This window comes from Penicillium riverlandense (assembly GCF_028828495.1).
Source record: "Penicillium riverlandense strain IBT 135883 chromosome Unknown utg000002l_segment0_segment0, whole genome shotgun sequence".
Lineage (NCBI taxonomy): Eukaryota > Fungi > Ascomycota > Eurotiomycetes > Eurotiales > Aspergillaceae > Penicillium > Penicillium riverlandense.
This window is the reverse complement of record NW_026643195.1, coordinates 2,479,975-2,507,880: the sequence shown is the minus strand read 5'-3', so window position 1 is coordinate 2,507,880 and position 27,906 is coordinate 2,479,975. Positions and strand designations below refer to the sequence as shown.

The following is a 27,906-nucleotide window of genomic DNA, read 5'->3' as shown; positions in this document are numbered from 1 at the left end:
CAAGTATCGCCCGGTGTATGGTCACGCCATACAGGAGGCTGAGGGCGTGGCTAATCTGAGTCAGCGGAGGCGGCCATTGGCTGCACACCCGCCCGGCGGGTCTGAAAGGGGCATTTTTCGCCTTTGACCCAGTTGTGTTACGCACTCCGTCCATGGTTATCGGAAGGCCTCGTCATCAAGAAAGAGTACAGACCTAGGTACACAGCCATGTGGGGGTGCGCACAAGAAGAGTTTACTAGTTTTCTGCCCGGTTGGGGCTAAGCACATACACGGGCCACAGGGAACGTGCCCGGCGCCGCCTCGCATGGGCTGCCACAATGCCATCATCATTGTGGCAGTACCGTCGGCACGGGGTTGTGGAGCGTGCACGGGGCAGCTTGGGGTTGCGCTAGGTGAGGGTGGTCAATCTATTTCGCCATCCGGTTACCATGATAAGCATGTTCGGCGACTACTTACGCACTTCTATCGGCCGGGCAGGAGGCCTTGCGGGCAGTCAGCACCTAGGTCTTCCTTCGGCGCCGTGGCCCACCAGTTTGCCCCCACAGCCACTGGACTGCCTCTCGCCTCCGCGCAACCCATGGCTCGTCGTGCCGCGTGTTCGGCCGTACCTAGGATGGGCATACAGGAAACAGGAGGCAGTGTTAGGCAACCACAATGGCTTGTTCGACCGTATGGACCATGTACAAGTGCTCTACTGCAAGTCCAATGATCAGCGGGTGGACATGACGTGAGTGGCCCCGACTAAACATGGGCGGGGGGTTATCAATGGAGTCCAATGAGAGTGAAACGGTAGAGTATATCGTGGCAATCAATACAATGATCAAGGGTATCTATTATCTTGGCTATGTTCAATGCAAAATGAAGAACAAAAAAAATCAAAAAGTCGCTCGTAAACCAATCCATGCATAATCATGACCCAATTTCTCTCTGCTGATCATCTTGACTATCGAGAATCCGCGCCAATTCGCTTTTCTTCGGTCGATAGAGGTTAATGAGAATTGCAAGAATCAAGACCGGCCATGGATAGTAAGCTGCCAGATATGAACTCAACATCCGGTCTCGCTCAATTCGACGGCATCACTCATCGCACCTCTGGAGCAGCCGCGGCCGCAAACTCACGGTTCACGTTCGTCGCATCCGTACCGGCATCCACCCGCTCAAACAGACGGCGCCACCACAACGGCGGATCCAGCGGCCGGTGTCCACCATGCAGAGACGGATAGACATCGTTGAAGAAGTACCAAACATGGCCCACGACGACACCACAGATCTCATCCTTCGGCACGGTGCCATGGACAATGAGGCTGAACCCCATCAGCACCCAGGGCAGGTAGGGCGCCGTGAAGACGAGCAGACCCAGAAAGCTCAGCCGCGTCTCCGGGTTCCGCCTCGCCCAGATATACACCAGGCTCGAGGAGAGCGACGTGCCCAGGAAGGGCAGCGACAGGAACGGCGACATCAGCAACAGTGAGGACATGGCGTAGAAGAGCAGCCAGGCGAAGTGCGCGGGGGAGCGGCCGGAGGATTCCTCCAGGAGGCGCGAGTAGCGCTGCAAGAAGAAGACATGGAATAAGAGGTCGAGGTTTAAGGGGCCGAAATAGAGGAATGTGGTAAGCAGTCGCCAGTACTGGGATTTGGCGTACACGGAGCGAAAGCTGTAGAAGAGCTGATAGGCAGTCACGACGTGGCACTGCACTAGTACGGAGGTCGCGACGGTGGCGACAGTCCACCATCGAGTCACGGGAGGCATCTCGTAGAACCATTGCTCCAGTGGGAACTGGCCCACCTGCCCGTTGTTCTCCCAGATCGCGGCCATGATTGCTTGAGGAGAGTGTGAGTGGCTGACTGAGATCTCTAGCTGGGTCAGTAGACGGAGTGTCGAGGATGATAGACGTCAAGCGGGAAAGACCAAGTAATGCATATCGGGCGCTTATCGTCACGTGATCCGACGCGACACGGGCGCGTCGCATAATGATGGGGGCTGGGGGAGAGACTAAAGCGGCAAGATTGCATTCATGTCCAGCCCCTACAATTATCATTATAGGACCAGTCCCTTTTTTGTGTCAATTTCTGAGAGTGAATTTACACAACCCCTCTGTTGCTGCTGCAAGGCACTCCCCTCGCGCCGAGACAGCTTCTCTCCAACCGACGGAGAGCTCTCGTGCACCCTACGGTCATCCATCCCCATTGACCGTCGTCGAGAACAACAACCCCTCCATTCCCCTCCTGCTCAGCGCAGCCTCTCAATCCCACGATGCCGCCCAAGCTCGCACGCAAAGTCCCAGCCTCTGGCCACCAACCACGAGCAGGACGCCCATCCTCCGCAACAAGCTCACCCGCAAAAGCGCGCAAGTCCGCCGTGAAGGCAGGCAAGCAACCAGCCGGGAAACGGGCCTCCAATGTCCAGCGTATGCACCCACCCCACCCACACTCTCTTACCCTTCCTTACATTTCTTGACCGAACCCATTTCCTAACATCAATAATAAAGCCGGCGACCCAACCCCACAAGGCCGACGCCGGCGCTACAAGCCCGGCACCGTGGCCCTCAAAGAAATCCGCCGGTACCAACGCTCCTACGACCTCCTGATCGCCAAATTGCCCTTCGCGCGGCTAGTCCGTGAAGTCGCGCTCGATCTCCTGCCTGCCGAAGTCGGCGCCCAGCTGCGGTGGCAGTCGCATGCGATCCAGGCGCTGCAAGAAGCGGCAGAGGCGTTCATGGTGCATCTCTTTGAGGACACGAATCTGTGTGCCATCCATGCGAAGCGCGTTACCATTATGCAGAAGGATATTCAGCTTGCGAGGCGGATTCGTGGGGTTTGGGCCGGTCTCGGGTGATTTTCTTTTTCTCTCTGCTGGACTGTCTGTTGCAGTGGTGTTATCTTTTTTTCTGATGGGGTTTCTCTTCCCTGATCTTAGTGGCGGCTCCTATTACTGTTGGGCAGTGTTGTGAGCAATGGGTGTTTTATCTCCAGCTACCACGTCAGGCGTTTTGTGGGCATGTATTCGGGCTGGTGTTCTTTGTTATTGCAAGGGTCTTTGATTCTTTTTTTGTTGGCGGTCCGAGTGAGGATGGCCTACGACTACTATTATACCAAAGGCGACAAGGGTGGTTGTACATTCGGGCTGGTGTCGCCCGTTATCGTGTTATAGGTGGTGAAAGCAGAGCAATCGATGACTCGAGAAGATAATACCCAGCTGCATCCTATGTTTAACTAGAAGTGATAGAGATGCCCTACACGATAATGAATAGTTACCTAAAGCTATAGCTAGCAACGTATTGGTCTCATAACAGCCGCGAGGCCGGCATCGAAGATATCTTCCAGCGCCACCAAACTGTACCCCATGCAGCGCCAATAATAAGAAAAGAACTAACGCCGCTCCGCATAAGCTTGAAATGGTATCATAAACAATGCGCCCGAAAAGCAAAACGTGATAGATATGATACGAAAATCAACCTGAGCGGTAATCAATCAGGCTGGCCGTCTCAATGCAGGCGGCAATCCCATTGTCAGCCGCTGGCCTTCCTCCCGAACACTCTGAGCTTCCTCGCCTTTACCCTGACGCTCAAGGGTCTCCGCGAGCATTTCGTCCGTCACGCTGGCCCACAGCCGGTCATTGGCTCTCTTAGCCATAGCACGACCAGCTCGCGCGCTCTTCTCTGCTTGCTCGCCTACCACACCTCGAAAGTATTTCCAGCTCATAAATGTGAGTGTCATGCAGGTGATCTGGTTGTTGCTGATAGCCGTGGCGGACTGCAGGGCGTGCTGCAGGAACTGTTTGGTTTGGATCGTGGAGTCGGTGTGAACGGTTGCGCAGATGAGATAATAAGCGGCTTGGATATATTTGTTCGGGCTGCCTTGGCAGAAGGATTCGAGGGTGGATAGGACGTTAGGGAGCTGGTAATGTGAGGGGTGTGTTGGGTCTCGGATGATGAGCACGGTGTTGAGCGCGGCGAGGATACCTGCATCTCGCCGGGGATCATTGCGCGCCGTTTTGCTGAAGGAAGGTGATAGCGACAAGTGTGGTGACTGGAATATTGCCAGTGCTGCCTTGATGTCACCAGTTGCTTGCGCGATGGTGCCGGCCGCATATTCCATCAGACACTCGACGTTGTCGGGAAGACGGGTGCCGAGCTCTTGGGCAAGTTGTCGGAGGTTGTTAAGGGTTTGACTGGCGAGATCCCAGTCGGTCCGAGCACATGCCAGGAAGACCTGCTGGAGAAGGAAATTGCAGTGAAGGGCCTGCCGCCACTCCACACGTCGATTGGCAGTAACAATCGATTCTGAGATCTCCTGTGGAACCTTGAACCCCCCCTTGAACCATCCGGAGCCCTTCGTCGAGATACTTCTCTGCCTTCCTACCATCGTAAGAATTCTTGGCGCTCAAGGTGATGGAGCTGATGAAGTAACAAAGGGCGTAAAGATCATGCTGCGGAAGCCAATTGAAGCTCAAGAGCAGCGTACCATTGTGGACCTGCAAAATGTCCCCCGTATCAATTGACGATGGTCCAGCTGATTTGCCATTAATTGGAATGGAGAAGGAGCCATCAGAGCTCCAGTTGGTGGTATCGGTCAGTGCCTCATCCATAAGCGTTTGCATGGCTTTCAACTTCTGCGCGGACTGGTTTACGTCGAACTCCAAAAGGCTGCAGCAGATATCAACCATCTGCACAATGGTCGTCAGCTGGGGAACGTGACGAAGTTCGTCGTTCAGTTGATGACTCCGTGCCACTGCCACCGCTCGCTGTGCCTGCTCGATGGAGTCCGAGCTCGTCCCTTGCTGCAGATGGGCCAGGGCTTCAATGACAGCCGCCATGGCCGACACAGCCTTGTCACCATTCCGACTGGCCATAGCTGCGATCTTGTGAAGGTGCTGTAGTGCTTGCACAAAGTCTTGATGTGCCCGAGACGACAGCGAAAGTGTCACTCGAAGAAAACGGAATGCATATTCCCAAGCGGCATGGCGATACCTGTGGTTTATTAGAATCGCAGTCATATAGGACGGGCAGACCACGTACGCCTCTACATCTTGGATCATGCCATCGACAGCCTTCAAGGAAGTCTTGGCGTTCTTCTTATGAAGCATTCGTGCAAGAAGGTGCTGCATACTGTACTTCAAGTCCAGCATGCGATTCTGCAAAGGGTGAGTACAAGGGCAACGGAGAATTGGCAGAATACTAACCCGTTCACAAAGATCGATCTATCCCACGAGTTAGCATATTGATCACAGCGGCCAGGAACAACAGGACAAACATACCCCTTTGCTCAAAGCTGTCTCTGCCTCGATATCATTATCCGTTTCTTCGAAAAGAGTGCGCGCATAGCGAAGTCGCACCAGAGCTTCTTTGCGAGGTTGCAGTCGCCAATTCTGAGAAACATTTGTTAGCCAAAGCCGAACCCGAGAAAAAGGCTTCTTACCTTGAGCACCGCTTCCAAGCAGCCAAGCCCTGTGGCAACTAGCTTGTAATACTCCTCAACATCTGCCTCACGAGTCGCCAGCGCCGCTTTCGTTCCGGAATTGTGGGCAGCATTCAAATACTCATCGGCCAAAGACAGCAACAAAACCTGGTAATCGACTGGGGGTTTTGTAGGCTTCGTCAGCTTCTCAGCTGTCTGTTGGCTCGGTTGTCGGTTCTGCTGTTGTTGTGATTGTAGCTGTGGCTGTGGTAGTGGGTACGATTGTTGCTTCTCTTGTTGCTGTTTCTGAACCTTCATCTGGTTTTGTGAGGAAGGCGTTGGTACCACGTTCTGCGGAGCGTTCTTTGGTGATAGTGAAGGGACGGGTGGAGCTTTCTTCAACTCCACTTTCGGAGAAGGCTTGGGCGTCAGCTCAGCCTTAACAATGGGGGACGGCTGCAGAGCGTTTGCGGTTGCCTGTTGTGGACTGTTTTCGTTGTTTGACTTTATGGTCGCAGAAGGGGGGCGGGCAATCGGAGGTACGGGTGTTTGCGACAGAGCCGGAGAGGTGGTCGGAAAAGTTTGTGGTTGGGGAGTGGCCGTCGCAGCGGAGGTTATGGGTGGCTCATTATATTGCAACGAGATTTGAGTATATCGAGATCGAGGAGCAGTCGGCAGAGGCGGCTGGACGAACAGCTGAGCCGGGTTCACGAACTGATGTTGGAGCTCTTCTTGCCGAGGTGGACGGGGGCGCGGCCCTGGTGGTGGATGCCGAACAGGCGACTGCGGTGGAGGAGGTCGGGGTGATTGCGACGGCGGTTGAGCGTGTGGTACCTGCTGTGGTGATGGTCGGTGGTGAGGGAGTTGGGGCTGCGGAGACGACTGCGCCGGAGACTGCGGAGGGGCTTGCTGAAGGTGCTGAGACGGAGACTGATGTAAATGTGGTTGTTGACTGAACTGCTGCTGATTATATTGCTGAGGGTAGGCAGGGTACTGCGGCATCATCGCCTGGGGATACATCCCCGGCTTGCCATAGCCGGCGTTATACGGCGACGGCGGATTCGGCGCGACATTGTTGTACAGCAACTGGGGCGGGATATGCTGCCCATTAGGAGGATAGGAGGGCGGGACATAAGGGTATTGACCGTGCGGTGGTGGGAAGCTCATCGCAGAGACGGTCGCTTGAAGGAGCGAGGAAGAAATACTTGACGCTCGCGAAATGGTTGGAAGCCCTGGGCGGCGTGGTGGTCACCGAATGAGGTTGATGTCTGAGTCCGTGTTGATGCCTGAGGCATGAAGGCCAGATGAAACAAACTATATCTATTCAAGAGGGTCGCGCCTGCCCTTTTACTGCCTGCTAATGCGATCTCGAAGGTCCCGTATATCTTCGGGTCCCCATCTGAGTCGTTTCCAAACTCTTTTCGCCCTTTGGGTCAAAATCGGACCAGTGTATTCTAGGTCTTGATGTTTTCGGACCTGTCTTTTCGAACTCAGAGAGGACAGGTCGGCAGCCGCTAGAAATTTCCTCTAAATGTGTCTGTTGCCGATCATTTAGTGTGGCGCCTGATACTTTGATCTCGACATCTTGTAGTACGATAGAGAGGCTTCTAGGCCTGTTAAACTGTGAGTTTCTATCCAAAGACCTATCCGTATTTGCAAACGCACTCAGCAGGGCGCAAACACACTCTCTACGGCTTTTATTGCAAGCCCAAGTATTCCGAGGAGGTCTCCGATACTAAATTCGAAGCTCAGGATGAATGCTGCGCTATTATCTCAATATTCACGAAGAAGAATTTGTTACTCCTCTCAGTCTGTCAGAAATCCTTTGCGGCTGAGAATTTTACACACAACATTAGGTTCCCCGCATTAGCGTGCAGATTTCAGACTCAAATGCCGGAGATATTGTCTAGATCAGCGACTTTACAGGACGGCTTATCGTCTAGCAGCGCTATAGACAGTTCAATTCTCAGTCTTCCGAGCCTGGCCCTCCTCTGCCTTTTCTTCTCTCCTTCTCAGCGCTGGTCACCCCCATCGAAAGCAGATGCATTAGCTTCACAGCAATCAGACGTGACCCCGAATGCAGCGACTACAGTAAAGTTGAGCGTAAAAGAACACATTGCCGTACTAGGTCTAATAGGTATAAATTTGAAATTAATGGCGTTAGTGGTCTAATAAATCGATTTGAAATAGTTGTAGTTGGTTGCGTGGCCCACTCACTTGTATGGCTCAGTCTCTCGTGGGTTACACTATGACCCAGGGTCATTAAACATTGGTTGGTATCCACGGCCAGCTTTTTCAACGGCTTGCAGAATTACGAAGATCCCTCGGCAGTGTAGGCAGTTCTCGGTATTCTCGGCAAGCTCGGTGCGGGGTGGGAGGACGGGTGATGCTCGGAGCTGATACAAGCAACTTGATCCATTTTGTACACTAGACGCAACTTCATGCTACTTTTCAGCTCATTTCGGACATGGCAGATCGTGCAAGGGTTGTCTGCTTGCACTGCCATTCTCGCAAGGTAGGCTAAGCGATTTTTTCCCTCGCATAATCGGCGACTAAGCAGACCAGGTGCGATGCGACCTAGAAGATCAAACCGGCGGTGTCTGCAGTAATTGTAAACGACGCGGTCAGAGTTGCCGGTAAGGTGATAAACAGGGAGCCTTTGAGCCTCTTCACTTGTTAATGGACTGCGTAGGCGTCGAGGTCGCAAGGTATATGAGACTCGCTGTCCACCACGGCTGCTACGAAGCACTAGCCCTCCCAATATCGAAGCAACCAATACCGAGGGCATATATACGCCATCTTCCCTCCAGAAGGCGAACATCGAGCCTTCCGCTAGCTCAGCATCGACCAACCCCCAGGCTTATGTGGGTGACATATCCTTTATGTCCCCTGTGACATCTCAGCATGAGCCGTTGCAGTTGCCAGTGGCTCTGAGATCTACCCGTGATAGTTTCTCCGGTGCGTTGATCAGAACTATGGGGGCAACATCACTTCCACCGCAAGGCAAAATTGACGGTCTCGTCGATATATATTTCAAAAACCTCTATCATCGTGCTCCCATCGTTGACCGAAAGGATCTGTTAGCTGGCAAATCGTCAGTTTTGCTCTTGCAGAGCCTCTGTTTAATTGGTACTCTTCTCCGGCATCCCGGTATTGAGTCTACTCTTGAAGAAAGCGAGAGATATTACTGCAAAGTCAAGGCGCTGTTATATGTGAACCATGAAAAGGACCACCACACCGTACTCAAGTGTCTTTGCTTCTTACTATTCAGAAATTATACACCACCCACGGTGGTGAGTCTTGATTGCTCGTGGCACTGGATGGGAATGGCAGTGCGCCTTGCTCAGCAGATGGGCCTCCACCGTGAGCCGACCTATGCAAATCTCCAAAATTCAGGGAATGCGCGCCGGATTATGTGGTTCCTATTTGTAAGTTCGTTCAAAAAGTGTTCCTATCAAGTTGCTAAGTCCTATCAAGGTTGAAGATAAACTTCAGACAGCTTGTTTTGGACGCCCATCCACCGTCGGGTCGTTGGAATTTGATTTACGGCCCCTGAGACTGACCGATTTTGATTGCCAAAACAGCCAGGCCGAGCTATTTGTCGAATACGTGAAACTCAATGTTATTCTCGGCAAGATACTCGACAGTCATAGCCGGAAGAACGATTTTGCATACTCAGAGGTGCGTCACAGGCTATCAGCTTAACGAAAAGGAGAGATGAAGTAGAGCAACTAAAATTGCTTGCTGACCTTTGATACTCTTAGGCAACATCTATCCTGCAATCATTACAAAATTGGCTCCACAGCCTTCCAGATCATCTTCAATTATATAACGAATTCGATCGCTCCCCTTTTAGGCGAGATGTTCATGAGATCCATATCAACTACTTTGTCTGTGTGATCGTGTTCTGCCGCCTCCTTGGTATCTCGATCCCACGTTCCACAGCAACAGCCGCATCCTTGGTGGCATCATCCTGCATTGCTCGACTATATGAAGAAATGCATTTTCGCGACGAGATAAACTATCTAATGCCAATGAATAACTGGTTCCTTATGGCAGGGTGTGCGCCACAAATTCACCAGAACGCGGTCAGCCGCGGAAAAGACCAGCTTTGTACCGAAGAATTACGTATATTTACGAAGGTGCTGGAATACATGCGCATAAAGTGGCCTGCAACTGGGACGCTCCTGGATATCCTAGCGCGACTATGCGCCATTGACTCCAACGAGGTTCTTCGTCACGGCCAGGATGCAAATGGATCCCAGGACACAGAGTGTATGAATGGATCATGGACAATACGTGTGCCGGGCTCCGAGGTTTTGAAGGGATTGTTTCCATTCCCAAGTACGCTTAGCCCTCGTTTGGTGTTGGTTGAAGAAGAAAGTGAGGAATTCGACGACCAACTAGTGCCCGAAAAGTCCTGGGACCTGGGAGATGATGACTTGGACTGGATTTTCAACCAGTATCAGCTGGCATTTTAATTTAGATACACCGTTCAACTGTTGTTTCAGCATAGCTCTACCTGATGAAGCATTAATTACAATGGCCCTAGCCTTCCTTAACACACACACACATGAGTGCTGACAAATCTATACTGAAAGTGCGCTTGGCCACTCTTCCACGTGGAACAAAGGATCCAGAGAGGGTATATTCGTCATACACATCCGACTCTCCAAATTAAACTACTTTAATTCGTATGCCTTAGTCGAGTATAAATTTCCACACCGGGCGAGAGTGAGCGACAGAAGAGATTGCAGCGGCGCGTGTCGAGAAGAAGGCGAAGACTAATCATGCCTAGGCAAACAGAACTCTAAACCAGAACGATTCCAATGCCCAAGAATGCCATGGTCAATTGCATGATCTCTAATCGACCCTGATGCTCGGCCCACCAGCCATGCCGCACCAGCCCTAAACTATTCCACTATTATGCAACAATTCTTCCTCACATCTGCTACGCCTTTCTGCCGCCACTAGCCCAGTCAGAGTCCTCACTTGACTATACAGGTGAGACTTGGCAGGTTCGCCCAACTTATAAAGCCTGTTCGTGGATACGCATTCTGTGGCAGCTGAGGTGGAGCCACGGCGGACCTGCCTAGACGCGCTTGCTCCGAAGCCCGACAATCGTCTCTGATATCCACCTTTCTATTGGCCCCTGCAATGCTTGCACATGAACGTCCCTGGCAGCGGCTAGCAGGCCTGAACTTTCCCACTTCGGCACAGCCGAGGTTTTTGCCGAGACTAGCTCGGTTCATGTAAGAGATAAAAGCAACGTTCATGTTCTTGCACTTGCTTGCGACGTACTCCCCCCTGAGCTGCACTGTCCGCCATGACTCCCTCTTTCGTCCTGGGCTTTGCTGCCGCAGCGCTCGTGCTGCATATCATCCGTTTACTGTTTGTCTCGTGGCAGCAATCGCGCAAGGCCAAGAGCTTGGGCTGTGCTGCTGTGCCGCTGTACCCATGTAAGGACCCGCTGGGAATCGGCAACCTCAAGGAGTCGCTCGCCGCCGACCGCGAGAACACCCTCCCGGAGCTGGCTATGAACCGTGTGACGGCCATTAGCGAAAAGGAAAATCGCTACGTCACGACCTTCATTTTACGCAATCTCGGCCGCAACAATATCTTCACTATCGATCCGAAGAACATTCAGGCGCTACTGGCGACTCAGTTCAAGGATTTCGAGCTTGGGGCAGCTCGGCACATTAGCCTACACCCGCTGCTGGGCACAGGAATCGTGGGTTTTTGCTATCCTAAAGCTGAAGTGATATGTAGTTGACAATGCAAACAGTTCACAGCCGACGGAGAGGAGTGGTCGCGGTCTCGCTCGTTGCTGCGCCCTCAATTTACTCGCGAGCAGATCAGCCAGCTTGACCTAGAGGAAGACCATGTTCAGAAGGCGATGGAGGCACTCCCCGTGGCGGCGAATGGGTGGACCGCTAGCACCGATATTCAGACGGTATTCTTCCGACTAACCATTGACTCCGCTACTGAGTTTCTATTTGGCGAAAGTATAGAGAGCCAGATGGGTGCATTGCGCGGCCTCAACCGGCCCGAAGATAAGTTCGCTTCATTCTTTGACTATTCTCAGTGGGTTGCGGCGCAGCGGACCCGGTTTGAGAAACTCTCCTGGATTGTTAATAGCAAGAAAACCCGCCATTCGGATAAGCAGGTGCACGAGTTTGTGGACAAATTTGTTAACAATGCGCTGGCTGCCGTGAAAGCCGGCAAGAAGGCACCTGTGGACGAGGAGAAGCCCGCGAGCTACGTCTTCCTAGATGCACTAGTGTCTATGACACATGACCCGATCGAGCTTCGCTCGCAACTCCTGAATATCCTCCTGGCTGGCCGCGACACTACCGCTTCCCTACTTAGCTGGACCGTCCTAATGCTAGCGCGCCACCCAGACGTCTTCCGCAAACTCCGGGAAACCATCATCTCTGAGTTTGGCACGTACTCTACGCCCCAGAACATCACCTTCGCCGCTCTCAAGTCCTGCCAGTACCTACAATATTGCATTAACGAAACCCTGCGTATCTACCCAGTGGTCCCTTTCAACCGGCGCTCTGCCACTCGCGATACCTCCCTCCCACGCGGGGGTGGCCCAGACGGTCTTTCCCCCGTCTTCATCCGGAAGGGTCAACATGTTATGTATAGTACGCACGTCATGCAACGCCGCAAGGACATCTGGGGGCCTGATGCCGACGAGTTCAAGCCTGAGCGATGGGCCAACCGCAAGCCTGGCTGGGATTACATTCCCTTCAACGGCGGTCCGCGCATCTGTATTGGTCAGCAGTTCGCGCTTACGGAGGCGGGCTATGTCCTTGTGCGTCTGTTGCAGCGCTTCGATCAGATCGAGGACGTCAATCCGGACCGGCAGATCCGCGCTGGGTTGACCCTGACAAGCTCCCCGGCCGATGTAGTGACGGTCCGCCTGCACGAGGCAACGGATGCTTCTGTAGGGAACTAAAATGGGAATGAAGACTAGCCTTGTTTTCTGGTTTGTTCTAATGACGTTGTCTTTGGAGTTGAGATTTCCGCTCCTGAAATACACTATTCGCATGTATCTACGGGAATGAAATCGTTGTACGCTAATTCGTTAACTATCCTATCATGGTAGGATGAAATGAAACCTTGAATAATCCCTGGGCAGTAGCCTACGTACTCTACATTGTGAAATAGCATTCTACCTTGTCAGGTCAGGTGCCAGACGACGGTAGAGAGCATTTGGGCGACGACTCAGGTGACCGGCCGTAGATACTCGGTGCCTTATCCTGGGAGTCTTCTTGGGAAAGATGCTTCTCATATGTTTCAAATAGTAGCTCAGTATTATCACTAAAATTTATACCGGAGCACGACTTAATTCCTATCATCGTTACTGTATGGTAGCAGGCTTTACTTCACAGAGTATAGTAAAATCCCGCCAATCCTTCGATTTCCAACATACCCCGCTTGGCCTTTTGGTTCGCCTTGTACATATATAGCGTGAGCATTCCGGCGATGATTAAGATAATGACATTGCACCTAGCAAAATGAATTCGTTAGCCCAAGAGAATCAATAACCAAGATGTACAGCCAGACTTACACAATTGAAGCTACCACTCCTGGAAAATACTCTGGCACATCTTGAGCCCGAAATACAAGGGCCCCAACAATACCACCAGTACCGCCAAAAGAAATCATACTGGCACTGCAGAAAGCCCGCTTCCATTGGCCACGAATGTTGTTCGCCTGCCATGATAACACAGCGGGGACATTCGCGTTACAGCCGGCACACACAAGGAAAACGCCAAAGTATTGCACTCCTGGGGAGCTTGTCCATTCAAGGAGGCATAAGCCGACAATTGCCTGTAGTGCGTTCAAAATAATGAAGGGGCTCCGGCAATGCCACTTATCACCTAGCCAGCCCTCGGCGTACATAACAATACCGGCCCAGACGTATGGTGGTGTGCAAAGGGCTTGCGAAACACCGACGCTGAATCCCATTCTGCTGAATAGAATTATAGGTAAGAAAAAGGCGAGAGAATAAGCGACCACAGTGGCACAGCTAGAAAAGGGTTAGCCAATTGAAGGGAAAGGGAGAATAGACAGGAATACAGAAAAATCATTGCAAAGCCCCAGACTTTCAGCTCGAGAGCAGGTTTCAAAAATGCTGACCAGCTGAATGCTTCCTCTTTCACGTCACGTCGGTCCCTTTCAAGTTGGTGCAGGACAAAGTCAAGCTCCTGTCGCGATAGGAAATGATGCGCCTTGTGGGCATCCTGGGGGAAGCTTATAATGAGGAAGTAACCGATCACTGCTAAAACACAGGTGAGAAGGCCCTCCATCACGAATATCCATTGCCAGGCACTAAGGCCTCCAAGACCGGCCATTTGCATGAACCCATATGCGAGGACGCCCGAGAGAGAAGCTCCGATGGTACTTATCAGATAAAAGGAAGAGTAGCGTTTGTGTACATCATCTAGATTTATCAGTTAGTTAGAGGTCAGGAAGTAAGAAGCAGCACGCGTCGATGAACGTACAGCGAGGGTACCATAGAGAGAGGAGGTAGACCGCCCCTGGGAAGAGCCCAGCTTCAAAAGTACCGAGAACGACGCGAAGGCCCATCATCACCTTCCAGTCGTGAACGAAACCAAAACACTGCCGCTATCAGTGTTGACTCGGTCCATTAGAGAGGATAAGGGCTTTACCATCATCACAACCCCCCACAGGAAGGTGATACCTGCGAGGAATTGACGAGGGCCCACCTTCCGGACGATGATAGAGCTCGGCAGTTGGAAGAGGACATAGGGAACGAAGAAAATCAACACAATGAGAGACTGTGACGTTAGCAAGAGAGCTACCCAAAAAAAAAAAAAAACCAAGAGATACGAACATATCTTGACCCAACAGTTAATCCAAGGTCTTCCTGCATCCTACACGGGGTTAGGTCAACGCAAATAGTATACTTCGATGGGTTCGGCCACGTACCCTGCAATCGATGCATTGCCCAAATTGGTGCGGTCCATAAGACTAACACCAAGCAACAAACCAAGACCAGTAATAAGTCTTCGGTCAATCTTGTGAAAAATGTGCCGCTGCTGGCGCAACGTGAAGCCGAAGTCATCGTTCGAAACTGGACTGTCCATCATCTCGACGTGCTCGGAGCTTTCCTTGGGATCCATTCTGAAAAACTGTGGAGCAATTGAGGACGAGGGAAGAGTATTTTTTCAAATACCCCGGCGCAGATCTGTACAATTATAATCTGGGGTAAAGCGCGGGGGTGCCGAACCACTTCGGTACATTCGGTTCATGAACCGAGATGGCGCCGAGATGACCTCCTGGCTCTGTATGATTGTTACGTATAAAGCACATCATTCATTCGCGATCAGACACAAAACCCACTTTCTATAATCCTCGCGCCCCTTTTAGGCTCATACTTTCGCTTACTATGTCCCGAGCGATTTTGAAGACGCCGTTCGTGGCTTTCTGGCCTCCCAGTCTGGCCATATCATCTGGAACACCAACGATGTCGCATCCCTCGGCAACAATTTCCTCGACACTGTAAATGTGAAAATCTGGCGGCACAGCCGAATTACAGCTGATCATGACCTTTTCGAACTCGCGAAGGAAATCTCTATCAAGGCCGAAGCTTTAGTATTTCGAACATGGCGGTTGTCGAATGTCGCACTGGTATTATTATTAGTGGGTGCGTCGGCGACTCGCTGCTGGGGCCGTGGCAAGAGTCCCATGGGCCGACGACACCATTCTCAACGTCAAATGACGCCGAACATGGCAGCCTCAGATTAAAGCGAAATGTACATGTAGTAATTCTTAAGTCTCGATACGGCTCTTAGCGTCAGAAGCTTAAGGGCGCTAATTGGTAGTTACTACTAGTTTTAAGTTGCGCCCCACCATCTACGCAAACCTCTACCGGCGGTCGGGTACCGGATGCCGTTTAGGTTTATGGAATAAACCCTCGGAGCATTTGAAATAGTTATTCGTTAGGAATAGGGGAAGGTAGGGAGGTAGTAATTGAGATACTGTAGTACTTAGGTAACCTCATAAGAAAAAGAAACAAAATGGCCGAGAACGAGTATCTAATGAGATATGATATCCTTTTTATTGGTTCGTCTTGGATTGCGAACCGGGTATACTGTAGAAGAAAAAGATGGACTCCTTATTCACTGACGACTCTCTATAAAAGGACGACAAGATAATGCTTTGTACAACGTAGTATCTATACACTCACGAGATGAACGAATCTGCAATGCACATGATGGGTAGATAAACTCCGATGCTCCCGATTTAACACCAAGTAAACACCACGAAGCTCCTTTATATCATGCGGATCGACGAATATAGCTGGGACATAGTCTGATCATTCACCGCTGGATCAATGATCTCCTGATCCAGACTGGGCGCAAAAGTAAGCGGTGGATGCTCTCGGACAGTCCACGGGCAAAGTTCATTGCAGTTATCCACGCTTATGGATGGTTCAGCAGGGTGGATTCTTTGAACAGCCCAGTCCTGGTCCGGAACAGATGAAATGCTTCCAAGAGATCTCTGCGTCCAGAAAGAATAGGTCGCCCGCTTGCCGGACTTGTCCGTGTTGAGCGGTTGCTTGCGAGGACACTTCAGCGTCGTGTTGCAGGCGCTGCAGACAGAGATGCGTTTGCAGGAGGCGCAGAATGAATCGTATAACCGGCAGACGGTGGTTTGATACACACTGGAGAGCCACAGGTCCACAGATCGGTGAGCACACCCGAAACGCGGCGTCATGCATTCCTCCTTGCCGACCTGGCCCGGTTCTGTCGTGAGATGGTACTCTGTTCGAATGACCAGTTGGTTCTCCTCATTGATTTCGGGAAACAGTGCAACTTTAAGTTCTGTTGGACCGTACTGCTCGGTGCATGAGTGCCAGCAATATCGGTCTGTGACTGAATTGCCGAACTGGGAATTGAGGGCTGCGAGAGTGACCTGCCGCACGCGCAGATGGTCCACTAGGTCCATCTTATCGCGGAATGTCAACTTCTTGCACGGACACAGGTCGACAATTCCTGCCAACTCTCCGACATTGCAGGTTCGATTGTCTGGTTTGCGACGCAACTCTCGGGGTAAAAATGCGGCTCGAGGGTGGAGTTTCAGGCACTTGGAGCATAGACGCCATCTGCTGTTCTCTAGCAAGGTGAGGAACTGCCACCTTGGCGTGACGTAGTTGTGTCCGTTGCGGTAGTGGTGGAACAGGGGCGCAAAGTCGCGACTGAACCGGAGCGACTTGGAGGCGAGGATCTCTCCAGATATCGCAAACATGCGCTTGCAAGTGAGCGCCAGCGCTGCTTCTGGCAGCAGTGTGAGATGCGAGATGATTTCCAAGAGCAGCTCCGTAGGTAATTCCAAGAGATGACAGCGGCTGGGGCCATCCTCGCGTTGTCTCTTCCTCGAACGATGTGGTGGCCAGGCTCGCATTCTGGTCAGAATCTTGAGTTTCTCTGTGGCACGGCGCAGGCGATCCGGCAGGTTTGCTCCTTTTAAGGACATGGACAATGGAAGAGAGCCGGTGCTCATTGTCCGGGACAGTCCCACGGAAGTTCTTTTATGATCAAATCCCATGAGTAGAATTTTCTTAAAATGGTGGGCGTGGGCTTGATTGTTCGTTCGGACAGATCATACTGTAACAGAATAAGGTAAAAAGTGTACCCGCGTGACCAAAGAGGCAAAAGGAAAAAAAAGTCAAAGGCGGATCTGTTGACCTTCAAGTAGTGCAAGAAATCAATCCAGCAGTGCACGAAAACGGTTCATGGGACATTGTCACCGAACGTGGGAGTTGCGCATGGTATCAGCATTACATATTGGCGAGGATCCGGGCTGTCAATGCCGTTCTTTGACAGATGTTCCCAATGCAGCAGGCCCGGACATTCTTCAGGGTAGTCCTCTGTTCCTTAGAATAGCATTATTGTCAGAAACCCGGGGTCTGCTCGTCATGTTGTGGCCCACGCCGGATGCTGTGATGGACTTCCGCATGCGGTATGTTGATTGCCGCATCGAGCACAATGCGTGGTCACCTCATTTTTGGGCAACAACATGGCTGCGGACGTCAACATCTCTTCATCCGAGTGTTTTCAGGGCCCTGGACGGATTGTTTCGTGCCGTCCTGACGTGTCAACTGACACGAGAGAGTGACCAAGGCACATGGGCGAACAGCACGGGGATGACTAAGGCGATCGTGATTCACAAGTGCGCCCCGTCACCTGATCTGCTGAGTCAGCTCCACTCGATCGGGCAAATGCCTCGGCCCGTCCCTGGTTCAGGCAGTTCAGCCGCGCCACGTTTTGGCTTTTGTGCAGCATAGAAGAAAAACTTTTCATAGACTGTTAGCAACACTTGTTTGATTTCGCCTCGGAACGGATCCCCTCGTTTTAACGGTTGTTGATCTTATCAACCTTCTTGTGAGCAACAATGGGCCTGCTGTCCTCGGTCCGTCCGAGCGGGCGGATCGCGTTCTATCACTCCAAGGACAACCAGTTACTCCTGAAATCAAAGGCTGGGGACAAGACCACTCTGGTGGACATCTGTCGCAGTGCCACACCGAAAGAATGCTACCTCAACCCATTCCTATTCAACGGGCACCTGCAGACCGCTTGGACCGTCATGAAATACGACCCAGTGCCGATTTACTACAAGCGAAAGGTGTTCCAGTCCGACAGTGCGGCGTACGCGGGACACTATGCCATTGACTTCGTGGTGGAGCCCTACGACATGCCTCCAGAGGGAGAGCTCACTGACCAGGCGAGGAAATACACGCTGCCATCCGGCCTGCCAGAACGAACGTCGTTTTTCTCCGAAGGTCAATTTGCGGCTCTGCCGTCGGACGACACAAAGCCCATGCTGGTGGTCCTTCACGGTCTGAGCGGTGGCTCCCATGAACTGTACTTGCGGCACGTCCTCGCTCCGCTTGTCGCGGACAAGTCCTGGGAAGCGTGCGTGGTTAATTCGAGAGGATGTGCCCAGACTAAGATCACCAGCGGCATGCTTTACAATGCTCGGGCTACATGGGATGTCCGACAGTCTGTGAAATGGCTCCGGAAGATGTTTCCCAACAGGCCGCTTTTCGGCATCGGCTTCTCCCTGGGTGCTAATATTCTTACCAATGTAAGAACTGAGGAGATCGATAATGGAAGATATATGCTAACCGTCTATATAGTACCTTGGAGAGGAAGGGGATGCCTGCCAACTCAAAGCTGCCGTGATCTGCGCGAGCCCGTGGAACCTCGATGTCAGCTCTGTGAACCTGCAGAGTACCTGGTTGGGTATGGAGGTATACAGCTCGACAATGGGCTCCAATATGAAGAAAATGATGGAACAGTAAGCGGACTTTTGCTTGATAGGTATTATCCTCTCTGTTAACATTTTACGCCAGACACGTCGAGGAAGTCTCGAAGAATCCGCGGATTGATATCGAGGCCGTGAGAAATATCAAGTACCTGCATGAATTTGATCGGTACGCATGATTATCTGTCCTTCTAACTCATGATGTCTAATTACAAGCAGGGCTTTGCAATGTCCATTGTGGGGCTACCCAACGGAAGGCGCATATTACCGTGATGCTTCATCTACTGATTCGATGCTTGCAATTCGCATTCCGTTCATGACCATTCAGGCTGAAGATGACCCCGTAAGTCCACAATCTATGTCCAAAAGAAATGTTATTGACCCACTCTAGATTGCTTCACGCAATGCTCTTCCGTTCCAGGAGATCACCCAGACGCCGTACGGTGTTATGATGACTACTTCCTGGGGTGGCCATCTGGGTTGGTTCGAGCTTGGTGGCTCGAGATGGTTTGTCAAGCCGGTACGATTTTCGTCTATTGTTTCGGAGTCCATACTGACACGCCCTTCTAGGTGACCAACTTCCTGAACAAGATGGCCCATGAAATCGACATGGCGATTCCCAGCATCGTCGAGCACCCCGAGAAGCTACCTGGAAAGATTGCCAGTCATCCAGGCCCTGAGAAAGACGTCGGCCCGACGACGAAACCTGATTTTGATCCTGTTCGTCGCAAGCTGGCCCTGGAAATTGTGCAATAAACCGCTACCTCAGCAGAGCCAACTACCCCGGCCGCTATGATGACATCCACCTTTACGACCATTGTGATACAACCGACTCTTGACATGCACAAAGATGATTTAATACAAATAGACATAGAGATATAAAAACAACCGGTGGGAACGCCGAAACCCCCATCTCAATTAAGTACATAAATCTTGGTATAGACAATGAACAAATTTCGGGCACTTTTCTCAAGCAAATGCAACGCTCTTCCGTTTTCCTTTCGATGGTTTCGCCGGAGCATCAGCCACTGCTGTAGAGTTGTCTCCACCATCACTCTTGCGCTTCTTCTTGTTGCGAATCGAATCCTTCGCAGCGTCCAACTTATTCTTCTTCTCGGCTAGTCGTGCCTCTGCTTCCTTTCTCTTAGCCTCGCGGATTTCCTCCAGTTGGCGCGCCTTCATCATTTTCGACTCGATCTGGCCTTCTTTCTCTGCGTTGACCATAGCAAGAATCGTCATCATACCCTCCTGTTTATAAAGTTAGTGACTTCGAGATCTCTTTTTCGGACATTGTTCTCGTACCTGGTCGTCTACAAAAGTCTTTCCCTTCTTCTTGCCCTTCGGCTTCACTACCCCAACAGGCGTGATCGCATTCAACTTGGGCAGATCCAGTTCCGCTTCTGTATATACTCTCTTCTTTTTCTTCTTCAGGTTCTCAGGTGCGGTGCGTGCTTTGGACTTGACTTCTTTTGGCGGCGGTCGTTTGCCCTTTGGCTTGCTGGATTTGCTCACCCGCGACCCGGACGATGGGGTAGATGATTTGGTCGGCTTGGCTCCGCCTTTTGTAGGGGCTCCTTTGGATGACCCTTTGATGGGCGCCATGTCGGGATTTCTTTCGAGAGATCAAACGGTAGGGTGGTTGGTGGTTGGAGAGCGAGGCCGTTGTAGGAGAGAGATTCAGGGAATCGCAGGGGTGATGAATATAGCAATAAACAGCTCACAGGACCGCACTCTTTAAAAATATAACAAAACCAAGACAAGCAGTTCCGCACAGATGAAGAAACCAGTCGAGTTGGTCTCGCCGCTGAAAAAGAAATTTTTGGATTGGGCAGGCGGTGAGGCGGTGGTGGGTGTGGCCGCCTCAACCTCAGCGAAACCAGTCCCGGTCCATCACACCTGCCAATTGCCCTCTCCACTCACCCTCCTTCGGCAGAGACCGAGTTCCGACTTGAGTGGACATCTTTCTCTATTCACTCATCATGACTATCAACCCGACCTATCTTGCGCAGCGCACGCGCGCCTGTACGTGTCCCCAACATCACCTTCCTCCTCGAGCCACACCGATGTCTTCCGATCGCTTTTGGCATGCTGTCTAAGATGGAAATGATGAAACTAACGATTCTGGCTGTGATGTAGCTCGCAGCTTGGGTGACGCGAAGACCCGAGTCCTCAGTTCGTACCGCGAATGGCTTCGTGCGGTCAGTTTTTCCCGGATCCTTTCAACCTTCAACCTGCCCTCCCTCCCCCTTCCAATTGTGCCGCCCACACTTTCTTCGTTCCTCTGGACTCTTTGCGGAAGAATTGGCGTTGTGCTGTCTGTGTGATTGGGGATGCGATCACTGCTGTGGGAGAATACCGAGCTAATCCAAGATGAGATACAGTCTCCCGAGATCCAGACCATGTACTCCCTGGGCATGCCTGTCTCCGCCATCCGCACGAAGATCCGCCAGGAGTTTGAGAAGCACCGCTACGTGAGCCAGTTGAACGTGGTGGACGTTCTGCTCTTCCAGAGCCACGCCGAGTTCCAGGTTAGTTGGGGCTTTCGCGCTGTTTCTGCTTGTTTCGTATACCCCGGACAGAAAGCTAATTGACTTCACAAGGAAACACTCAACTACTGGAAGCAGCTTTCCCACGTCATGAAGTACTTCCGGCCAGAAGAAGACCCCGGTGCGCGGTTACCCCGCAACTTCGTCTCTGGCTTCCTGGAGGGCCGCAATTAGATTTTGGGTCCTGTCTGTTTCCTTCTCGTTTGTCATGTCTCTCATCAACAACTTCTCATCCTCCCCCCTCATCCCGGTCCACGATGTGCTGCAGTTGAAGGAACTGCGCCCATTAGTGGAGACGAGGCATGACGTGTATATAGTCTGACTAGGCTCTCAATCATCCTTCTGTCTTACTGCTACCTTCATAGGACATTTCTTAAACCCAACAACTTTTGATATTTAGGCCGACACATAATTCATACAACCATCTTTCAAGTCTATATTCATGAACCCCGTGCTCGTCGATTCGGGGGGGTAATATGCACAATGGAATACAACTCCAAGACCTATGACCAGACACACTTTTTATGCCTCCAGCCACAAACGCCGATAAGAAAAGGAACAACAATGGAAAGGAAATCACGACTGCATCCGATCACCAGACTCGGCGTTGAATTGATCCCGTGCGTCAGTGAACTTTTCTGTCACAACATCGCACAGGTCCATGAGATCATTCATGCCCTTCTCCAGGGCCTCGAGGGCAGTAGTGGAGTCTGGAAAGAAGCTGTTAGCAGGAGTGCCTTCCATAATATCGAATTTTCGAGAGAAAGAGTGCAGGCGTACCGGAGGTCTGAATACGCAGATGCATTTTTGCGTCCGAGGGATGAGGAATAGTGTAGCCGCAGAACTCGACGGCGGGACTAGAAGATGGAAAACAAGTCAGTCGGACTGATACTGCAAAGTAAAAGAGATTCTTTCCTTTCTTCAAAGGAATCATCCGAGAGAGACAGCCACCACTCACTTCTTCATAATGGCAAATCGCAGCGCATTACCCATCGTGTGGCCCTCGCCGGCGAACTGAAAGGACGCAGCAGTCTCTGTCGAGCCAGGAAGCTGGAAAAGTGGCAATCAGCATTATTCTGCATATGATTCGGGAGAGAAAAAAAGACGAACCACGACAATATGTTTCTCCTCCAACAGGATGGGATTACCCGGCGGGGTGGGTTCCCGCTCGGCGTCCATCATGGACTGGTCTTGTTCTTGTTCCTGGTCGTGGATAGAGCCCGGCATGTTGAGAGATGGTGAGAGGACTGGGAGGAGCTGTGGAGAGAAGTGAAATCTCGCTGGGACTGAGGGACGCGGATTCGAGGTTGGATGAGAGTTTGTTCGGTTCGCGCTGAAGGATAGGGCGAGAACACAAATCTTCCAGTCAGTGAGACGGATAGTTCTTCCGGATTGAGCGGTTCAGCCAATGGCCCTCGCAGAGACTGAGTGAAGTGAATAATGAATGAAGCTGATCGAGAAAAAAAAGTGGGTTACTAGTTATCGATTATCGCCGCCACACCGCCTTCCTATCTTAGATGGATGGCCAGGACTATTACGGAAAAGGAGAGTGAGACATCATTGTAAATTGTGATTTATTATTGTTGTTGTGCTCTCCTCAAACAGATGGTTGGGTCAGTCTACATGGGAATCGCAAATGATCTTGCGTGGGTGTGAGACCCCAATCTATGTCCAGCCCGAGATATCTATAGACACTGGCCTCACGAAAGTTTTGCCAAATGAACCCACCTAGCTTAGGGAAATCTAGAAATGGACCAAAAAGAAATGTTTTCCGAGCTTGGCTGTTATGCCGGTACGTCGAAGACAAAAAATCTTGCAGGGGTCATTTCTGGGGACCATCTTTCAGGAAATTCAGGCCTATAGGGGCTAAAATACATCTCAGAGCTGGACAGAGACTACAGGGAGGGATCCAATGCAAAAGACACACGTTGGACGATTTTGGAGGAATAGCCGCTGCATATTTGAGCGGAAACGATCATAATCCGAAATAGTAGATATTTGATATAGACAAGCCATCAGGCCCACGTTAGCTCAATATATACATTCTCTGATCTTTTCCCGGCCCTTTAACTCCGGCGTCGCCAGCCTGTGCCCGCTAGGGTAACCTAGCTGCAGTAGCCGCCGAATTTGTTGAGTGCACCGATGCAGGAGTTTGAGCAGCAGACCGAATTGGCCGCGCAGTACCCACCGCTGGCAGTGCATCTCTTCTCAAGCTTTGCAGTCAAGTTAGCAACCAGACGGGGCAATTGTGCTTAAGCCTTCAGCGGGCACTTACAGGGTCATTCGCAGCTGCTTCAGGTACCGCAGCGGCCATGGCGACGCCAAGGAAGAGAAGAACGGTGGCGAGAGTAACCTTCATGGTGTAGACTTTGGGTTGGTAATCTGAAGTATCGAAAGACGGAGAAGGATAGAGAAGGTGAAGTAAAGGAGGGGTGCGAGGGATTTATATACACTCCTATACAGGTTCTTGGACAGGGTTCATTAAGCCCCATTGCCCGACTAAATACCTCCGGTCTTACTATCTCTATACCGCTGATCCTGCCATGTAACCCCCGCATCTTGAGACCAATCATGCCTCAAGATCAGGGTGTTGGGGGCCAATAAGGCTCCTTCGGCGAGTTCCCGGGGGCCGAAGGATCAGCTACATGAATTCAATCTCTTTTAGGGTTAAGTAGAGGCTGTCCAGGTTGTGAGGAGAGGGGCAACTGAATCATGACAATCGGCGGCCGGGTCAACTACAGCGAGCTCAACAGCGGCGTGGTGCGAACGTACATATTCTACATCTAAGTTCTAATAGCTATACAGTTGGGCGAACAGTGTGATCTCTGTGCATTCTACGGAATAGTATTACTGTGTACTTCTAATCTTGTATCTTGGATTGCCATCGAAGGAAGCTGACGTCGGATCTCTTACCAAGGCTGCGGGGTGAATCGACTGCGTTGGCAGGAAGCGAGACAGCACGACAGACATGCCAAGCGAGGCACGAGCCTGTATCAGCACAGTTTCTTGAGAAGGCAGAGTTGGGGGCATAATTTGAATTAGGCAGAGACAGTATTCACGGATTCCGACGGTTCTTGTCAGCTTTTATTTCGCCATTGTCGTCCCCACCAAGCGTTCAATATCACATCGGGTTTGAGCTGCTTCGAGGCTGGCTTTTTAAGATGACTGATTAAAATTCAGGCATCTGGGCTTTTGAATTATCACGTCAGGCTTCGTGATAAAAGTACACATTCGGCCAGTAGCAAAATACCGAGTCGATCTATGCCGCAACGGTATCATTATTCAGCTCGCTCTGGTGTTCAAGACTTTCGAGGATGAGAATGGTATCGACAAGGCAAGAATAGTCCGGAACCAGTCACGCTGGATCTTAGCAAGGCCGCAGATAGGTGTGTTGACCCTACTGCACCGCTCTTCCCCAAGAGGATGTTAGCCGTGGCGCTATCAAACCTCGTCAGCATCGATTCAGCACTGTGGTTGGAAATCCATTTTTCTGCTGCGTCACTTGTGAGTAACACCTCCGAGAGCAGGGTGGGATTCATCCAGCCCTAAGTCTTTCCAAATAGACAGCCAGGCCAGCGGCCTCTTATAATAATACCAGGGTCTCAAGTCACCTGATCTGACCCTACAGTTCAACGGAGTTCAAGCCCGACAGCCTGGCATCTGGTCCGTGTGTGAACGTGGGAACGCCCCCATGCGGGACCCGACGTGATTGCAGGGCATCGCTCGAGACAGGGGCCAGTGGCGTGAGACAGCACCAATAGTTCGAGTCTGTGCATTAGCCGGCCCCTAAGCGCCCACTAGCAGCGCCATATTCTGGATGATCACCGATCGCGATGATTGTATCTGGGTTGAGTTGTTACATATTTGTCGGACGAGGTGACCCACCGGGCGATCATGGAGATGTCTGAGACAGGTGGTGTCTTAGTCTCGGAGGACAGTAGTATAGATAAATCCATCGTAGTGGGAAATAAGTAAAATTTAATGGTTTGTTTCAATCACCCATCACATCTGCAACCACTAGTGGCAGGATCCCCGGGCTGTGGTGGGTTTCCTTGCCTCCTTCGAACGCCGGCGGCAGATGAGAAACACTTGGTGTCTCAGCTAAGGCTCCGGGCTCCACTATGGCTGGTACCCGGTACTTCAGTCACCACTATTACCCTCTACATCCACCAGGTACTGCTACCACCATTTCCCCTGTCTTGCTTCACCTCTTGTGGGCCGAGACCCTCTCTCCCTCCCCGTAGCCTTTCCCTTCCCTGAAACCCAAACCCCCCCCCCCCCAAAACCCCTCGACACCACAATACTCGGTCCATTTCTCTCGCTTGTCGCTCTGGATCTGTACCTCTTCTCGTCACACACTATCTCTTGCCGCCTGTCTGCCGCTTAACCGCCGTGCCCGCATCTCTCAACGCCTCTCTGATCCATCGTTTCTGGTGTTGTTGGGCAGTGTGCTAGCCATCGCAAATCCCCCAAATCCTGAGTGCTCCGCAGGCGATACCGACCGAACCGCCCCCAGCTTCTGGACGATCCCACGTTTGACCCGGCTCCTCTAAGGCCTGCGTCCATCCTCTCTCCTCTCCTCCTCACTTAGCCATCGCGATACCGTCCGTGGTCTCCCGGTATTGTTCTGCCGGCAGCCATGTCGACCGCAGTTGCACCCGCGACAGCGGCTCCGTTGTCCTCACCACATACAACTCGCGACCCGAGCCCAAAGAATTGCCCGACCTTGGCCCCGCCAGGCCCCAGCGCCCCGTCTGCCTCATCACCGTCCCGAATGTCGACAACTTCGCAAGATGGCTCGTCGGGGAAAGATTCTCCTTCCGACAAACAGGTCCCAATTTCCCCGTAAGTTGTGTTCCTCCGGCAAAAGATCCAGTGCTGATACTTTGGGCCTCAGATCCCGGAATGCAAATCCTCCTCCCAGAATCACAGTGAAAAAGGAACCCGCGTCGTCGCCACGGATGCAGACCCGACCTCGGCCTCGGAAATTAGACCTCTCGACTAGTCTGTCGTCTGCCAGCGGCTTGACAGTTCGCCCCCCCAACGGGCCCATGACGGCTCGCGACGGAGTTAATATGCAAGATGTTGGATTGGCCTGTCTGTCGCCCGGTTTCCAGACGCATGATCCCGTCATGAGAGAGCAGTTGCAGCGGAGTATGTCCGTGCGAGAGCAGCAGCGATCGATCATTGAATCGCGGCTCCAGAAATCAGCCAAAGATGACGGCCCCGATGGAGTCCAGCCGTCCGAATCGTTCGGGTTGCCGAGGACCGGCTCCAAGAAGAGACCCCCGCCGGGTCTGTCAATCGTCCCCCCATCTGCCTCTCAATTTGCCAACGAGCGCGTTATTCAGTCCGCCCCGTTGAATGCGACATTCACCGGTTACCGGCCACAGCCGTTGACACGCCATGTGGTCAATCATAGTCCAACGTTGGGCTCAGCATCCCACGTACATCAAATGCCCGCGAATCAAACGAACAACCGTCTTCCTCCGCTATCCGATGTCTTTGGGTCCGATGCACTGGGTTCGCGTGATCGCGAGCTTGGACGCTCCAGCTTCTATCAGGGCTCATCGCAATCTAATAACTTGGCTCCACACCCCTCCCCGGGCCTGCCCATGTCCCAAACCCCGACCCGACCTCGCGAGTACCATTCTGCCGAAGAGGCCGTGCAAGAGCTGTCTGGTGGCCGGGAAGAATTACTGCCTCGAATCGTGCACTATGGAGGACATCAGCCTCCCACCCCGCCGTCTCCACAAGTCGCCCATGCCGGCCCAAAAACTGCACCACTTGGCCCTGACCCGATGGCCAGTGCGGCCCCTGTTCCCCCTATGCAAGCGGCCGATAGCACCGCACGCCGTCGTCCGCGAAGTGAATACGAACAGGACAATGGCAGTCCGCCGCTGGGTCGTGGTCCCGATCCTCGACCCAACCCGGCGAACAACGCTGGCCCAAATGCCACATTTCACGGTCCTTTTGGTGCAGGGCGGGATTCTCCCGAAGCGCAGAGGAGAAAGAAGGAAGAGTTCTTGGGCTTGTGTGCACGAGCCTGGGACTTGTTCCATTCGTGATTTGGAATCGCTTCGCCGATGACATCCAAAAAATCCTCCTCCTTAGGCGGGGATACCCACAAACAGTGTCGACCAGGGCTTTCAAGCGCCTATTTGAGTTTCGCTGTCGGCCGCTGTTCGATAAACTGCCCAGCACACTCCCCTTGGAGGATTTGACTGGTCTCGGACAACGAGGGAGCAAACTCTCCCCCGTAAGGCCGTGTTGAACAAATCCAGCCTCGAGCTTACAACCGTGGCGAGATACTCCGCCCAATTGAGGGCATCTCCGGAGTCCTGCCCAGTCATTGACGCGGTAGACATCCGCCCCCAACATAATGTGACCTTGATGCTCTATATTTATCATTGATGCAGTCTATGCTACGATTACTTTCCGATAGGATCAATGCCTTGGTTTCATTCTTCCGAACTGCTTGCATTGGCTTTTTTTTTATATGGCGTTCTTGGGCATTTGTCGCAGGATACCTTTTGGACTTTGCTTGACATGAATTATCAGCATTGTTTGCTAGCTGTTTTATATGTGGTAATGGTTTACTACGATTAATCCAGAGCGATGGTTTACATATCGTCTTCAGACTCGGGAATGTAAATAT

General features: G+C 51.9%; 13 protein-coding genes across 13 annotated transcripts; 7 read left to right on the top strand and 6 right to left on the bottom strand.

Moving 5' to 3' along the window:
* Positions 1-437: 437 nt before the first annotated feature.
* On the top strand, positions 438-731 carry N7474_003326 (uncharacterized protein; the record flags this gene model as incomplete). The annotated part of the gene is made up of 1 exon (XM_057194741.1): positions 438-731. The coding sequence occupies one exon, from the start codon at positions 438-440 to the stop codon at positions 729-731; it is 294 nt and encodes a 97-aa protein (XP_057056096.1).
* A 350-nt stretch (positions 732-1,081) lies between these two features.
* derA (putative ER-associated proteolytic system protein Der1) lies at positions 1,082-1,816 on the bottom strand (the record flags this gene model as incomplete). Its single annotated transcript, XM_057194740.1, has 1 exon — positions 1,082-1,816. One exon carries the CDS (start codon positions 1,814-1,816, stop codon positions 1,082-1,084), a length of 735 nt encoding a protein of 244 aa, XP_057056095.1.
* A 438-nt stretch (positions 1,817-2,254) lies between these two features.
* N7474_003324 (histone H3 family protein) lies at positions 2,255-2,836 on the top strand (the record flags this gene model as incomplete). Its single annotated transcript, XM_057194739.1, has 2 exons — positions 2,255-2,408; positions 2,490-2,836. The coding sequence occupies 2 exons, from the start codon at positions 2,255-2,257 to the stop codon at positions 2,834-2,836; spliced, it is 501 nt and encodes a 166-aa protein (XP_057056094.1).
* A 635-nt stretch (positions 2,837-3,471) lies between these two features.
* N7474_003323 (uncharacterized protein) lies at positions 3,472-6,564 on the bottom strand (the record flags this gene model as incomplete). Its single annotated transcript, XM_057194738.1, has 7 exons — positions 3,472-4,358; positions 4,465-4,970; positions 5,019-5,134; positions 5,183-5,200; positions 5,258-5,368; positions 5,419-5,637; positions 5,743-6,564. 7 exons carry the CDS (start codon positions 6,562-6,564, stop codon positions 3,472-3,474), a joined length of 2,679 nt encoding a protein of 892 aa, XP_057056093.1.
* A 1,512-nt stretch (positions 6,565-8,076) lies between these two features.
* N7474_003322 (fungal specific transcription factor domain-containing protein) lies at positions 8,077-9,878 on the top strand (the record flags this gene model as incomplete). Its single annotated transcript, XM_057194737.1, has 4 exons — positions 8,077-8,105; positions 8,150-8,825; positions 8,875-9,078; positions 9,162-9,878. The coding sequence occupies 4 exons, from the start codon at positions 8,077-8,079 to the stop codon at positions 9,876-9,878; spliced, it is 1,626 nt and encodes a 541-aa protein (XP_057056092.1).
* An 845-nt stretch (positions 9,879-10,723) lies between these two features.
* On the top strand, positions 10,724-12,361 carry N7474_003321 (cytochrome P450; the record flags this gene model as incomplete). The annotated part of the gene is made up of 2 exons (XM_057194736.1): positions 10,724-11,128; positions 11,183-12,361. The coding sequence occupies 2 exons, from the start codon at positions 10,724-10,726 to the stop codon at positions 12,359-12,361; spliced, it is 1,584 nt and encodes a 527-aa protein (XP_057056091.1).
* Positions 12,362-12,590: 229 nt separating this feature from the next.
* On the bottom strand, positions 12,591-14,555 carry N7474_003320 (phthalate transporter; the record flags this gene model as incomplete). The annotated part of the gene is made up of 8 exons (XM_057194735.1): positions 12,591-12,757; positions 12,839-12,915; positions 12,977-13,438; positions 13,489-13,852; positions 13,914-14,031; positions 14,082-14,210; positions 14,267-14,306; positions 14,362-14,555. 8 exons carry the CDS (start codon positions 14,553-14,555, stop codon positions 12,591-12,593), a joined length of 1,551 nt encoding a protein of 516 aa, XP_057056090.1.
* A 1,153-nt stretch (positions 14,556-15,708) lies between these two features.
* N7474_003319 (uncharacterized protein) lies at positions 15,709-16,938 on the bottom strand (the record flags this gene model as incomplete). Its single annotated transcript, XM_057194734.1, has 1 exon — positions 15,709-16,938. The coding sequence occupies one exon, from the start codon at positions 16,936-16,938 to the stop codon at positions 15,709-15,711; it is 1,230 nt and encodes a 409-aa protein (XP_057056089.1).
* Positions 16,939-17,829: 891 nt separating this feature from the next.
* N7474_003318 (putative hydrolase, alpha/beta fold family) lies at positions 17,830-19,458 on the top strand (the record flags this gene model as incomplete). Its single annotated transcript, XM_057194733.1, has 6 exons — positions 17,830-18,522; positions 18,575-18,735; positions 18,791-18,871; positions 18,922-19,045; positions 19,094-19,222; positions 19,273-19,458. The coding sequence occupies 6 exons, from the start codon at positions 17,830-17,832 to the stop codon at positions 19,456-19,458; spliced, it is 1,374 nt and encodes a 457-aa protein (XP_057056088.1).
* Positions 19,459-19,671: 213 nt separating this feature from the next.
* loc1 lies at positions 19,672-20,304 on the bottom strand (the record flags this gene model as incomplete). The annotated part of the gene is made up of 2 exons (XM_057194732.1): positions 19,672-19,950; positions 20,005-20,304. The coding sequence occupies 2 exons, from the start codon at positions 20,302-20,304 to the stop codon at positions 19,672-19,674; spliced, it is 579 nt and encodes a 192-aa protein (XP_057056087.1).
* Positions 20,305-20,681: 377 nt separating this feature from the next.
* N7474_003316 (NADH dehydrogenase [ubiquinone] 1 alpha subcomplex subunit 6) lies at positions 20,682-21,422 on the top strand (the record flags this gene model as incomplete). Its single annotated transcript, XM_057194731.1, has 4 exons — positions 20,682-20,724; positions 20,839-20,900; positions 21,084-21,230; positions 21,303-21,422. 4 exons carry the CDS (start codon positions 20,682-20,684, stop codon positions 21,420-21,422), a joined length of 372 nt encoding a protein of 123 aa, XP_057056086.1.
* A 402-nt stretch (positions 21,423-21,824) lies between these two features.
* Positions 21,825-22,475, bottom strand: N7474_003315 (DNA-directed RNA polymerase core subunit RPC19; the record flags this gene model as incomplete). Its single annotated transcript, XM_057194730.1, has 4 exons — positions 21,825-21,958; positions 22,029-22,105; positions 22,207-22,298; positions 22,359-22,475. 4 exons carry the CDS (start codon positions 22,473-22,475, stop codon positions 21,825-21,827), a joined length of 420 nt encoding a protein of 139 aa, XP_057056085.1.
* A 3,412-nt stretch (positions 22,476-25,887) lies between these two features.
* On the top strand, positions 25,888-27,316 carry N7474_003314 (uncharacterized protein; the record flags this gene model as incomplete). The annotated part of the gene is made up of 2 exons (XM_057194729.1): positions 25,888-26,093; positions 26,146-27,316. 2 exons carry the CDS (start codon positions 25,888-25,890, stop codon positions 27,314-27,316), a joined length of 1,377 nt encoding a protein of 458 aa, XP_057056084.1.
* Between the last annotated feature and the right edge of the window lie 590 nt (positions 27,317-27,906).